General features: G+C 42.5%; 1 protein-coding gene across 4 annotated transcripts in view; it reads left to right on the plus strand.

The window, feature by feature from the left end:
* HIPK2 (homeodomain interacting protein kinase 2) overlaps positions 1–13,919 on the plus strand; it is a 121,049-nt gene that overhangs the window by 86,729 nt on the left and 20,401 nt on the right. The window contains exons 3-9 of one of the 4 annotated variants that reach the window (XM_042889632.1): positions 553–676; positions 3,230–3,349; positions 4,077–4,175; positions 5,236–5,420; positions 9,085–9,247; positions 11,800–12,019; positions 13,659–13,780. In XM_042889632.1, the coding sequence (XP_042745566.1) occupies positions 553–676; positions 3,230–3,349; positions 4,077–4,175; positions 5,236–5,420; positions 9,085–9,247; positions 11,800–12,019; positions 13,659–13,780 (1,033 nt within the window). The remainder of the gene's footprint in view (positions 1–552; positions 677–3,229; positions 3,350–4,076; positions 4,176–5,235; positions 5,421–9,084; positions 9,248–11,799; positions 12,020–13,658; positions 13,781–13,919) is intronic. The other 3 variants (XM_042889634.1, XM_042889633.1, XM_042889635.1) reach the window with 3 other exon arrangements.

A 13,919-nucleotide genomic window follows, 5' to 3' on the forward strand; every position in this document is an offset into this window, starting at 1 on the left:
CTACTTCCTCTGAGGAACGGTCTTATATCTAATAGATCTAATTAGGTCATTTCTCTGTTTTATGGTATCCATTTGTTTAAAAAGTTAGTAATCCTTTTATACCAGTCCTATGATGATTATTTAATGCTTGGCTGCTTGTGAAGCCCACTGCACTTGGTGAATAGGGGATGTTTTGTAGCAGAGCCAGTGCAGTTTCTCAGTGAGCCGGGCCTGGAAGCCTCCCGTGGGGATCTTATCTGGGTGGCCTGGAATGTGACAGTGGTGGCTCATTTTTCCACCTGTCGAATGAAAACTATGTCACTTCTCTCCTTTGTAAATTGCTGTGAAATGTAAGGCCTCAGTGGGGCTGTCTCTTGACTAAATGGGGCCAGAGAACTCCTCTGCAAAGGTAAATATTCACCAACTAATACTTGATAGCAGATACTTTGCCAGCAGCCAGCAGAGCCCTACAGTAGGACTGTTGTTCACTTACTATTGTTCACAGCAAGCAGCTTCTTAATTGTCAGTGGGTCCAATCTGGTTGCTAATGTTTTCTAACCTGTTCCTTTGCAGAGCCCCAGAAATCATCCTTGGTTTACCATTTTGTGAAGCAATCGATATGTGGTCATTGGGATGTGTCATTGCAGAGCTGTTCTTGGGCTGGCCTTTGTACCCAGGAGCTTCAGAGTACGATCAGGTTGGTACTGATGTTACTCTGGCTACTGATAAGAGCACAGATGTGTTGTTTTTTTCTTTTACTGTGACAAAAAGATGGCAACTTTTTCTGTTTTACTAACAGGAGATATTTGCACGTGATTCTTGCCCTCCCATGTCAACTTTTTCATTATCCACTTGGAGTACACTCAGTAGCCAGTGTGCTGCTTAGCATGCTAACAATTAAGAACTGACTGCCTAAGTGAATTCTCAAGCAAGAGTAAACATTCCCATTGACTACAGAACTCTGTGCATGTCTCTAATCATTGAACAGAGCAGGCACCCTCTCTCTACAGTAACAGCAAATATTGAATAGGGGTTTATTTGTTGGAAGAAACTGCATGAACTCTACTGCATTTTATAATCCCTGTTATGAGGGTGTATATTAAAAGCAGTGACAAGAAAGAGAACATTCACAGTGGTGTAGGTTTCTAGTTAACATAAACTGTCATGGTTCCCTCCCTATAGGCTTTTTTGCTTCTTTTGTACTGCTAAAACATAGCACAGTAACTTCTAGAGTCAGGGCTGCAGAACAGTTTCCATTCTGATAGTCTTCCTTAGCTTTCTGCAAATGTGGCCTGGAAAAGGTCTTTTCTCTTTTAGGAAAAAGAAAAAAGCAAAAAAGCAGAGTAAATATTCTTTTCGTATATGAAAATGTTTCTTTGTCTTATCTTTCATAAATAGCATTTTTTAGCCAGAGCTTTGAAGGTGAAATTTGGCAGGGGAGATATCCCGCGGTGAAGAGCTGGGTCATTAGCGATTCCAAAGGAAATCAGACATAGCTGAAAAACCTACAAGCATTTGAAAATCACACACTAAGCATGAAGAGAAGATTTCTTTCTTCTCCCCCCGCCCCGTGCCAAAGAGTCATAAAACGCACAGCTGAAAAAGAAATCACCATATGTACCTGGCCAGCTTAACTGCTTCCTCTGGTAAAGTGCCGTGAAAGCTCCTGGAGAGCTGGGAAGGGGCAGGGGATGAGCCTGGCCCCTCAACACAGCATACGCAGCCTTACAGCCTGGTGCTGGGCTGCAGGAAGGTGCCCAGAGCTCCTCAGGTGCCCGGGTTGCCATGGATGTAGGGAGCTCAACAAGGCACACTTAATGGGTCAGGATCAGGAGTGTCTGGAAGACTTGGAAAGCTCAGCTGCTTTTAATACCTCTGTGTTTGTTTGTTTGTTACCTCTCTCTGTCTCTTCTCTCAAAAGCGTTTTCCATTTTTCCATAGAGTAGATGAATGTTTTACTGATTTTGCAGAGTTTTTCAGAGTGAAACATTGAGAAGTCAGGAAATGCTAAAATTCAGGTTTTGCGTGCCACATAGGCACACATTCTGTCAGTCTTTAATTATGTAATCACATGCCCTTTTTCCTCTGAATCAATAAATTTAAGTCTGGGATCCTGGAAACACATGGGTAGCATCTTTTTAGCTGTCCAGCCTGTGGCAGCCAGGACACAGTCGTGGAAGTAACCCAAACAGCAAATGAAGACTTGTAGGCAGTAGTGATAAGGACTTCCCACACTGTGAAGGTGTCATTTTGCTTCAATGTGTGAGGGCTGCTCCAAAAGTAATGCCTCCTATTTTTGTTACGTTGGCCCACAACATCAGAGGCAGATGTTGCTGCTATGGCAGTGGAGGTTGAAGCAAAACCAGGTAATTGAATTCCTCCATGGGGACAAAATGGCACCCACTGACATTCATTGGTGCTTGCTGAATGTTTACGGAGACCAAACAGTGGATGTGAGCATAGTGAGGTGGTGGGTGGTGTGTTTCAGCAGTGAACAATGGTGACAGTGGGTCACCTCCACTGATCCAGATTTATACGAGTGCATCATGCACATTCTTATTCATTACTGATGAAAATCGTAGAATCATAGAATCATAGGCATAAGTACTGGTGGTAATTATATTGAAAAACAGTGCTTTGTAGCTGAGAATTTGCCCTTTCAGAGAGTGTTGTAGCGATCTTTGTATCTGTTGTAGTTTCCATGGAAATAAATAGGAGACATTACTTTTGGAGTGACCTAAGTGTATTTCATCCAAGTTCAATGACAGTCACTTCACAGATATCTGTTTTCAACTCAAAACTGTTCCTAGGAAAAGGTATGTGCTCATGTGGGGGAAAAAAACAGCAGAAGTTAGAGCACAAATATCAAATTACTGAAATTACCTCCTGGAGAGGAGAATGTGACATAAAAAGGTGCAAAGCAGAGAAGCTCACCACTGAAAACTCTGTCGGTCTTCCTCTTTAACCTCTAAAACCCAGGGACTTTCCTTCCTTCATCCGTAGACTTTCTGGCAGCATATCACAAGGGTAAGTTTCCATAGATGTAAATGATAAATGGAGGAATGCCATATGGGAATTCTCTTTCCTGTCATTCCTTTCAATGTGGGTTTTTTTGGTGAAGTCTGACTTCTCGCTGCATTTTCTCTTTTTTCCTTTGTTCTATTGTTTTAAATGCCTCCTGCCCTTCTTCAGGGAAGACCTCCAGAGATCTTCACAGGATGAACAGTGACCTTTCATCCTTTTCTTACAGATCCGCTATATTTCACAGACGCAGGGCTTACCAGCAGAGTATTTGTTAAGTGCAGGGACAAAGACTACAAGGTTTTTCAACAGGGATACAGACTCACCGTATCCTTTGTGGAGGCTGAAGGTAGGAAGACATTCCCTTGTTTCTTTTGCCTTGCTGTTGTTGGTTGGAAGTAAGGAGACGACCAGGTCACTTCCAAGCCTAAGTGTCGTGCTTTTTGCGATGCACTACAGACACTGGCGTGGGTATAGCCCAAGGTAAAACTGCTGTCACAGAAGTTTGCAGCCCTTAGCTCACCTTGTCTGGGAAATCTAAGTCCAGAGTTCATGTGGAAATCTCCTTCCAAGTACTGAAACTGATGTGCAATTTAAATGAAACATGCCCTGGGTAGACTTTGCTCTGTTATCTACTGCATTGAGGGGAAGGAAAAAAAAAAAAGCAGGCAAGCATTTGGCTTCTGACAGTCATAACCTCGGAATGCAATTGGGCCTAGAATCTCTTGTACCAGCACATCTCGTGGCTTTCAGTCTCCAAGGAGAAAGAACAGTGGACCATAAGGATGAGATGCTGAGTCTCACAGAGGGTGAGAGTGTGGAAGCCCTTTTGGACTTTCACCATATCTGGAGGAGGAGTATCCTCCAAAATGAAAAAGAAGAGAGAAATCACCTTGTGATTATCATCATAACCACAGTCAGTATAAATGCATAAATGTATTTGCTCAAGCAAGAGACGTGCAGTGGTCTCCAATGAGGTCAGGGTAAGGCAAGTGGAGGATAAGGTGGAAGTGGCACATAACGTATAGCTGGTTGCTGAGCAGTTCTGCTCAATGCCTTTTTCGTGTTTTGAGCAGACACCAGATGATCATGAGGCAGAGACGGGGATTAAGTCGAAGGAAGCAAGGAAGTATATTTTCAACTGTTTGGATGATATGGCACAGGTAAGAGCATTGGTGAGTAACAAGCACAAGGCTGCTTTTCATGCTTTTGGGCAACACCAGGAAAGAGAAGTTACGTGATTTCTGTGTGTACCCTATTCTTGTGTGCCCTGTATCTGCACCTGAAGAAATAGCGTACCCTATATTTACCTGCTGCTGAGAAACAGTAAGTTTACACCTACCAGCTCATCTCATTATGTACTTCTTTGCTGAGGGAGCCATGCACAAGGGCACATGTTCTTAGTGTGCCAGAAAAGCAGCTTTGGAAAATGGCTGAGTCACATGTCCACGTGTCACAGCCCTGTATTTTCTTGTCTCTCCAGTGCCCCTGCGTGTGACAACTGGCAAGTCACTTCACTTCTCCGAACTTTAATATTTCTGTTTGTAAAATGGTGACTTTGGAAATACCCTGGCTGTAGCAGATGATGCTTTCTCTGAAATGTGACTGGTTCAGGGAATGAGGAGTACTAATTCACTGAGTCGATTCCATGTGGTTGTGAAAGTTAATTCCAGCATAACCACTTCTGCAACTGCATGTCTGGAATTTGTGCTAGCAAAGGCTGCATACTGGAGCACAAGCAAAGCATGCAGAAATGAAGGACTGAGATCAGGAGAGATTTCAATAAAAGGATGAAATGACACCTAATACACAAATAGAATGCTTCCAATAAATGTACTGAAAATTTTTATTTATTTTATATATGTATTTTTGCTCACGAGATGTGTAGTAAATTACCTAACAACACAGTCCTTTAGATGATAAATATACTGGCTGCCAGATCTTGCCTGCTACCACATGGAATCTGTTCATCTTCAGTGGAGGGTGACTAAGTGATTCATTAGCCACTGACCCAAGCTAGCTGAGCACTTAACAGTCTGTCTAGAGATCTGATGTGCACAAGCCAGATGACAGTATGACTAGCCACCACAGATTTGCTGTGTAGCTTCAGCAACAACTCCTTTAGACATGGAGGCTTGTGGGTCATGTGTTCCAACGAGGAGTAAGCAAGGTTTGCTGGGGACCTGGCCATCTGCTCCTTCACCTTAGCACTCATCCTTGTCTTTTCTCCTGTAGGTAAATATGACAACAGATTTGGAAGGAAGTGATATGTTGGTGGAAAAGGCAGACCGACGGGAGTTCATAGATCTGTTAAAGAAGATGTTGACGATAGATGCTGATAAGAGAATAACGCCGATTGAAACTCTGAACCACCCTTTTGTCACCATGACGCACTTACTCGATTTCCCTCACAGCACACAGTATGTGGCTTTCCTTTCCCTTGAGTTTTGAGCTGGGGCTGAAGTATTGCTTGTTATTGAAACTAAATGTGTCTAAGGGGCATTATTAAAAATTCTAAGCCCTATGTTTTAATCTTTTTCTGGCAAAAAGAGAAAAAAAGATGATTGGCAACTCTGGGGTTGTAAGAACTGTGTTGTAGATGCTTGGCATTTAAAACACGGTGGAATATGAAACATTCATTATGTAAATATCCAATAATTACGTATGTTTTCATTAAAATGCAGAAGAAATTATGCAATTAGTGCTGAGTATATCAGTATATCTCAAAGTAATATAGTCCTGATTGTTAGTGCAGTAATCAACCTTATCTGCAGTGGCTGCCGACCCTTCCTCCAAGAACCTTCCCATCTTGCAGGGGTCAATATGGGGCTGTTTGCTTTTAAGGAAAAAGCTTTTTTTTTTTTTGCAGCAGTCTGGTTTACAGAAACAGGCAGCAGGAAAATAAGTTCAGTTTTTGGCTTTGTCATTTCTCACCTGTGCAACTTTAAATACAACACTCTGGCCTTAGATGCCACAGTTTGTAATGGAGGTGGATTCCACTGCCTGATGGACATGTGAAGAAGTGTCATGCCTTCAAGTATGACTCCTAATGCTTTATCAGAGCAGCATGAAATAAATGCAGGAAAACCAGCACATCACTCTCCTTCCCTGGGCAATTCACATAGAGCCAGATTATGGAGGTGCAAAATACAGGCACATGTAGGAGTTCTCCAGACCATTCAAAACACCTGGCTTTGAACATCCTGCTCTGTGGCTCTTTGCAGTAGAAGGTACTTTCATAGGGTGTCCCTTCAGTTACTGGCATAGCATCATATTCCATTGGGTGCTAGGTGCCTGTGTGTTTAAAGGCTGTGAAAAGCTTGGGTGAAAAAGTAATAGGTGCTGCTTAATACTTTAGAAGACTTTTATATGGATACTGTAGAGCAAAAGTTACAGTGCATCAGCTCGCCTGCTCATATCTGAGATTTTATGTATCTGCAATATTTCAAGTTCATTTGGGGTAGTTTTCTCTCTGTGAAGGAGATGTAGCTGCCTTTTTCTTGTGTTTATCACAAGATAAGAGCAGCTGTATACCAGAAAGTCATGGGTGCATGGTCTGTGTAGACCCAGGCTTATCCTGTATAGACATCTGTGAGTGTTGTTATCTCTAAGCAGATACTAAGTGATAAAAGTAATGAAAACAAGACAGGAAATTGTTGTGCTAAATAGAGAAAAAGTAAGTTTTCAATATAAAAGCATAAGGTAAAAAAGGACTGTCTTTTCTAACAGTGTTAGCATCATACACAGAAGTCATTTAATTTTCAACAGCCAGTTGTGTGAGATAGAAAAGATTTGTGACACAATACATGGCCATAAGAAATCTTTCTGTAATACTGCAGGCAGGTCTTCGCTTTTGAAGTTCTCACTCGTGGCTGCTCAGGCAAAGCCCCAGAAATGCTGAAAATGTCATTGAGACCAACTTTGATGAGAGTTTTCCCTAGATAAAATATTCAGCATTGGGTCTTTGAATGCTAACTGCTGTGCCAGCCAGGTGCATAGCCCTTCCATGCTGGAGAAGGTGACCGGTAAAGGGAGCAGTACCCAGCATGGCAGGTTGATGGAAATTTTGTCTGTGATTGCCTGTGGTTTTGAGAATAGAAACCACAAAGCCCTGAGAGATGGAGGGACTTGTCTTAAAAGCAAATTGGGCAGAAGAGAAAGTGAATATGTATGGAAGAAGTAGCTTCTGGAAGGAATCGCTGTTGCAGAATGCTTCAGAAAGGAGGATGTGAGTTTGAGCAGCCGATGAGGGGCTGTTCTGCTTACTTCCAAGCAAACAACAAAGTGAGTTTAGCTCCTAATCTCACATATTTGATTGCATGACTCTTAAACTGTTGGGTACTTTCTGTCCTGTTTTACTCTCTGCCATTTTAACTTTTTTTTTTTCTAAGGACAGTATTACATTAGCAGAGATTATACTGTATTGCAGAAATCCTTTTGGCAACATATGCAACTTACCATGTATGGAAAATGCATTCTTTTCAGTACTTTCTGGTTTTTAGTGGAGGAGTTACATTCATACCTGTTTGGGAAAAGTCAGTCCAATAGTCTTCCACATTCATTTGATAAAAGTGTTTGAGTTCTCTAAATATTCTGCAGTTTATAGGTATTTCATAGTACTTTAGAAGACAGCAAATATTGAGCAGCTTTGCACTGTGTTCTGTGTATCTCTTGTCTGCAAGTGATTATGGAACAGTAATTAAGAAATTACTTGTGAGAGAGCACAGATGATCTTATGAGTAAGAGACAAGACAGGGATAAAAAGATCAAGGTCTTCTTCCTGACCAACCTTAGTGAAAATATAAACTTACTCTTTTTAAGGGGAGTCATTTTTTCTCATTAAATCTCATATGACATGGAGTTGTCTTTACCTGCCCGACCTCTAACAGCTTAGATTGTTGTGCACACAGTTGAATTTTTACAGCAACAGCTAATTTTTGCTGCTCGTGTTTTATATTTTTCGTGGTTGGGATAGCAGAAATGAGATAAATCCCTTTATACTTTCTTAGGTTGTATTTCAGACTCTGAGGACACATTTGTAAAAACGATTACTGTGGAAGGCTTGTGGAAAACATGTATTGGGTTTTAGAGCTTGGAAAAATGAGACTGTATTAAAAGCACAATTTTAGGACCGCTCTATTGTTATCTCTTATGCCATGGTATCCCAATTATAAACGTGACATTGACAGTTTCATGTACCCAGCTGCAGTGCTCCAGCAATGCAGAAAGCATTTCATCTGCTTTACTGAGGTTACGAAATATGACATGTCTCAAGACTTCTTTTGCCATTATCAATAACGTCTAAAGTAAGCTCTGTGTTGAGGAAGAGGCTGTACTTTTTCCTCCAAGAGATCTGTTTCTCAATTTAAGATAACTTCTGATTCCCTTAGGGTGTCAATGAATCTGATTTGACATAACCTTTTGGCACAGGAAGAGTCCCATTGACTGGGAGAGGACAGCTCCTGTGTTTTAAGATAAATGCCTGCGGAAGTGTTTAGCCAGGCAGGGGCAGTGTTTTAGGTACTTGTCTGGATTGAGCCATCAGTAACTACTTTTTAAAAGAGTAAGACTTTACAGGAGTCTCAGCAACCAAGAACAGTAAAATTCTTCCTTGCAAGGGACTTCTAAAATAACATTTAGACATACACTGGTACAGGAAGCATTAGTTGTCTTTTCCTCTCAGGTTCAGTCATCCTACTGGAATAAAACCAGCATCTCTCTTTCTTGCTCTCAGTCTCTCACTCTCTCAAACTAACTCTTTGATTTTTCTCGCCCTCACATCTGAAGACTGAAAGGTTTACTGACTTTCTGTAACTTACATTGCAGAGTTGAGACCCAGAAGGGCACCTGGGAGTCCACAAGCAGGCACTCTCATCCTGCCACATATTTGGCCCTCTTCAGTGCAAGCAGAGATTCTCACTGGTTAAGAGAGACTTGCACAAATAGCAAAGAGCTTGTGTGACTAGAAAATGCCAAGCCTGCCACTGAGACCTAACAATGCGGCTAGGGTCTCTGTGACGAGCTGTTGCCCTAGTTTGATGGTTGATTTTCTGTCTCTTCCTTGCCTTCCTTTTCCTTGCCCAGTGTTAAGTCCTGCTTCCAGAATATGGAGATTTGCAAGCGGCGGGTGAATATGTATGACACTGTGAACCAGAGCAAGACACCATTCATCACCCACGTAGCCCCGAGCACATCTACCAACTTGACCATGACTTTTAACAACCAGCTGAACACAGTGCACAACCAGGTAAGAGCACTGATGAGAAGCAGCCAGTGCTTGAAATTTTTACATCGGTAAGGCCTAAAAGATGAAAAGCAAACACAGCATCTCATTTTCCTTGCCTGCAAAAAACTGTTACTTTTCTACTGTCCTTCCTCCATTCTTTCTCATTCAGGCAAGCGTTAATCTCACGTCCTTCTGTGTGATTGTGAAATGTTGCTGTCATCGTTTATGTTATTGTTGGGGATGATAAATCCTGCTTACCTGAGAAGTTGCTATGGGGAAAAGCTCATTAGTCCCTTAATGCAGAAGCAGAACTGCATTCAGTGGATCAAGCAGAAGTGTTTGTGATCTTACAGTACTCCTTCAAATTGACATTGAAGTAAGAAGAATTAAAACCCTTCTGAACAGATGTAGCACTGCAACAGATCAACAGGAAAGAATGGTTTTGGGGTAATGTTTATTCTTATTTCCCATTGGTTTCACTCCAGGTGCCACAATTGACATGGGCACTCTGTTAGGGAACACATTGCACGCTACATTGCTGGGCTCTGGCTTCGTAATTGTGCTTTGGACTCCTGTATTTGTTTTACATGCCCCAGTGTTGGGGAGTGCTGTGCTGGCAAATTTATGGCTAGCAGGCTAAGCTTTCTGCTGTGGGACTGTTTTACAACAGCAAAAGGAAACCCTCCAGGGATAGCACTCTAGGAGACTGAAGCTCAAGAAATAGCTGCTATCCTTTAAGCCTTTCTGGATAAGACTGCTTGAAATTCACTCTAGAGACTGCAAGCATTGTGGAAATGGCACTTGGTATTTCAAAAGCAAAGGAGCTGAAGGGTTCTGTGTAGGTGTACAGGGTGTTCCTGTGTCGCTCAGCGAGCCAGACTTCATGAGTCAGTTCTTGATACGTGCGATCACAGAGTGTCTTTTGGAGCAATTCATTGAGCAGATACACACAGAGTAGGTCATGGTTCAGTGTAACAGAGTATTAGTTATAAAAATGAGTTCCCATTCTTGACTGTTTCTGAGACACAGAGTACAAAACTTTGTTCTGCGTGCTCTGCTAGGCTCCAGCTGCATGGCAGAGACACCATTTGTACTGTAGTTGCTAGTAGGAAATGCAGGCTTGCTTTCACTTCCTCACTGCTCATTTGATGTTCAGATCAGTTGCCAACTCAGGAGGTCTGTGGTAATCTGAATTTTCGTAAGGGGTGTGTATTGTGAGCAGAACTGGTATCTCCAGTGTTCCTAGAAATGGTAGAAACATTTCCAGGAAGGGTGTTTTGATTTGAACAAGTTCCAGATTTTACCATCCTCTTGAACATGCCACTCATCGTGGTTCCCAGTACTCTCTGACTTCAGAATCTTTGGGTTTTGCCTTCTTTCAGTTGCAGCTCCCAAGAGCCGTGGTGTGGGAGCTGCCGTGTTTGCTGCTGGGTGTGGTGCACGGGGGAACAGATTGCACTTCTCTGCCTTTGCACAGAGTGGGGAGAAGGAGGAAATGTTTCTCCATAGTGTCCCTTGTGACAAAAGCTGTGCAGCATGTGTACCCTTCCCCAGTCCAGTGGCAAACAGGTCAGTGTGTAGAGCCGAGCTTGTCACCTCCTGCAGTCTAGGCTTCAGGGCTTCACCTTGGGCTTGTTCATATGTACATTCACCAAAAGATAAGTGTTTGAATGGAGGGCTAGCAAGGAGGAAAAGGGTGGGCTCTGTTCTGGTAGATTTGCCTAGACATTAATGCTGAGGGCATATTTTTGTAGAGCAGTGGCAAAGCTATTTAAGGGTTGTTTGTCTGTAACTGCTACAGACTTGGTCCAAATAAAGCGCAAGTCACCAAAAGATTTCTAAATGTTTTGCAGAGCAGTGTGCTGATTTTTGTGGCTTTGCAACATCCACTGCTGGAGCTTCTGCTCTGAGAGTTTTTAATGTCAAGCCAAGCAAAATTTGGACTTGGAAAGTACTGTTATTACTACCTAGTGTTATTCTTCCAATCCTTTCTAATTTAAATATAATTTGAGTAGCTTGTACTAGCTTAGATGCAAGATAGAGGGAAGTCTGAACAATGAGCCCCCCTCTTAGGCTGACGCTTTGCAGGGCATGGAGATGCTGAGTTTCTTTTACCTCAGCAATGTGAGCTTTTTGTAGAGTTGTGTGCGTGATGTGAAAAGAACATGGTTTGGGGATAGCAGCATTTTCTGAACCCATCTTCTGTATGCTGCAAATCAGAACAAGTTAAGGGCTATCTGCAGCTACAGTTCTCCACCGGAGAACGCTCTCTGTCTCTGAACATTTCCAGCAGCTCCATGTGGCCACAGGTTCCACGGCATGGTACAGTGCTGTTATTTAGGCAGACCACACTCCTTTTCCCATCACTGTCCTCACCTCCATGCTCCTCAGTGTCCTGCTGTGTTCTTTGTTTTTGATTTGCTGTTTTTAATTTAGATTTTCTTTTCTTTTATCTTACGCTATTTTACTCTTTTTTTTTTTAATTTTACTTTTGGATTTCACTTTTTCCAGCGTACCCATCTCCCTCATTTTTTTTGTTGTTTGTTTTTGTTTAATTCCCGTCATTCCTTTAGACCACCAACCTGGCTCCCACCTCCTCCAGTGCCACTATTTCCTTAGCCAACCCCGAAGTCTCCATACTAAATTACCAATCTGCACTCTACCAGCCCTCAGCAGCGTCCATGGCTGCGGTGGCCCAGCGGAGCATGCCCTTGCAGACAGGAACAGCGCAGATCTGTGCCCGGCCTGACCCCTTCCAGCAAGCTCTCATCGTCTGCCCACCAGGCTTCCAAGGTAAGTCACGGCTTCGCCTGGTCTTAACACTCCCCCCGGCTCTGTCCCAACTGCTGATTTATCTAGCTCTTGTTTGGAACAAGCTTCCTTCGTTCAGATCATATGGAAAGACATTTGTTGGCTTGTAAATCTGAGCAATGAGGTTGTTGCAGATTACTCAGATGTCAGCAGGGTGAAATGTCTGCAACAGCGGAGGATCTTGCAAGCAATATGTTGCCTTTACCACGTGGGTTAGAGGTGGCTGATTAAAAATAATGGGACAGGCACTGAAAAAAGAGGTGGGGAAGAACTTGCAGTATCTGTCATCCTTTGCCCTGAACATAAAGTTTGAGGTTCTTCTGCCTCGCTTTGGTAAACTTGAAAACTTCCCCCTCAACAGGAATTAGTCATTGCATAAATAACTGGTTCAGTGCTTCTTGGTAATTCAGGTGTTAAAAAGGGAACTCAGGAAGTTAACACAGTAGAGAGTGTGGTGCTGCTGGTAATGAGGGTTTGTCCCATGACAGACACTTATGAGTATTTACTGGGACAATTCCTTCAACTCCAGCCCTGCTGGTTAATTATTACTAGTCATCTAACTAGTATCTTATACCTCTGTACTCCCAGCATATGGACTGTCTGTCAGACAACTTGGGTGATGACCAGCTTTAGCTACTTCTCTTTCTTTTAACTTTATATGCTGAAGTAATTTTGTAAAACTAACCGGGCATCTTTAAGAAGTGGTCTAAATAAACCTTGATTCAGCTGATGCAACTTCTGCTGCGTTTTTCCAAGCCTCTCTGTACATCTGTCTCTAGGCACTTGTTAGAGTTCTGCAAGATTATCAAAGCTCTTTTGAACTGGAGGAGCTTAGTTAGACCTCTTCCACATAGTTAAAATGCATCACAAGGGTTTAACTTCAGAAATGCTGTACTAAAATATGTAAGCTAACATCTTCTGCTTGCTGTCTTGAGAAATCTCTAAAAGAGAGAAGGTAGCATGAAGACTGTGCCATGCGCTAAGGTGATGAAGAGGAAGGCTTTCTCCAGAACAGTTAGGCTAATGTTTGGCTAAGAGCAACAGTTGGAGTTTGAGGTGTGCTAGACTGAACATAATAAAATCAGAATCTTTAAAATTTGACTCCTGGGAAACTGTGCAAGAGAAAATCACCCATCCCAGTCAAGATTGAGTTAGTGCACAGTTCTGGATTCCACTTGTCCCACATTGATAACAAGAGAGCATTCTCACATAGCAGTGTTTCTTGTCTGGCAAGGACCATTTTCTGTTATGAATCCAGAGAACGTCCAATAAGAAAAGCCATTTCCTCCTCACTTTTTCTTTTCTCCCTGTACACATTGTACTAAAATGTTTCCCCTGGATTCGAGATAACTTAAAAATATGAAATCAGTTAATCCCTTACCATCTTTGAAAATGTCTCTCCTGTACCCTCATGAGTATATTGTGCTTATCAGCATCTGATGGACTTCCTTGGGCTAGGGTGGAATATGTGGGTCTCCTAGAACTTCATTTTTCAGAAGGACTAAACACTGTGGTTTAAATGGACATCAGTGAATGCCTTTAGGCTCCTCTTAAAATCAGACCTCCATCCTTAGCAATGCTGTATATGACTAATGCAGTATCTTCTGTGCTTGTGAAACAGGGTTACAAGCCTCCCCTTCGAAGCATGCTGGGTACTCAGTTCGGATGGAGAATGCTGTTCCCATTGTCACTCAGGCTCCTGGGGCTCAGCCTCTTCAGATCCAGCCAGGACTCCTCGCACAGGTAAGGAGCTCTGAAGACACCAAACAGAGCAGATTATTTTGTGTGTTATTTAGCTCTTGGAAGCTGGAGAGAGTAGCTTTCTCTGAGGGCCTTCTGTGCTGTAGTCTGGAGAAATGGGCAGCCATAAAGGTCACCAACT

The sequence above is a fragment of the Lagopus leucura genome, unplaced genomic scaffold (genome assembly GCF_019238085.1).
Source record: "Lagopus leucura isolate 7727_CA_CO unplaced genomic scaffold, USGS_WTPT01 Super-Scaffold_100159, whole genome shotgun sequence".
Lineage (NCBI taxonomy): Eukaryota > Metazoa > Chordata > Aves > Galliformes > Phasianidae > Lagopus > Lagopus leucura.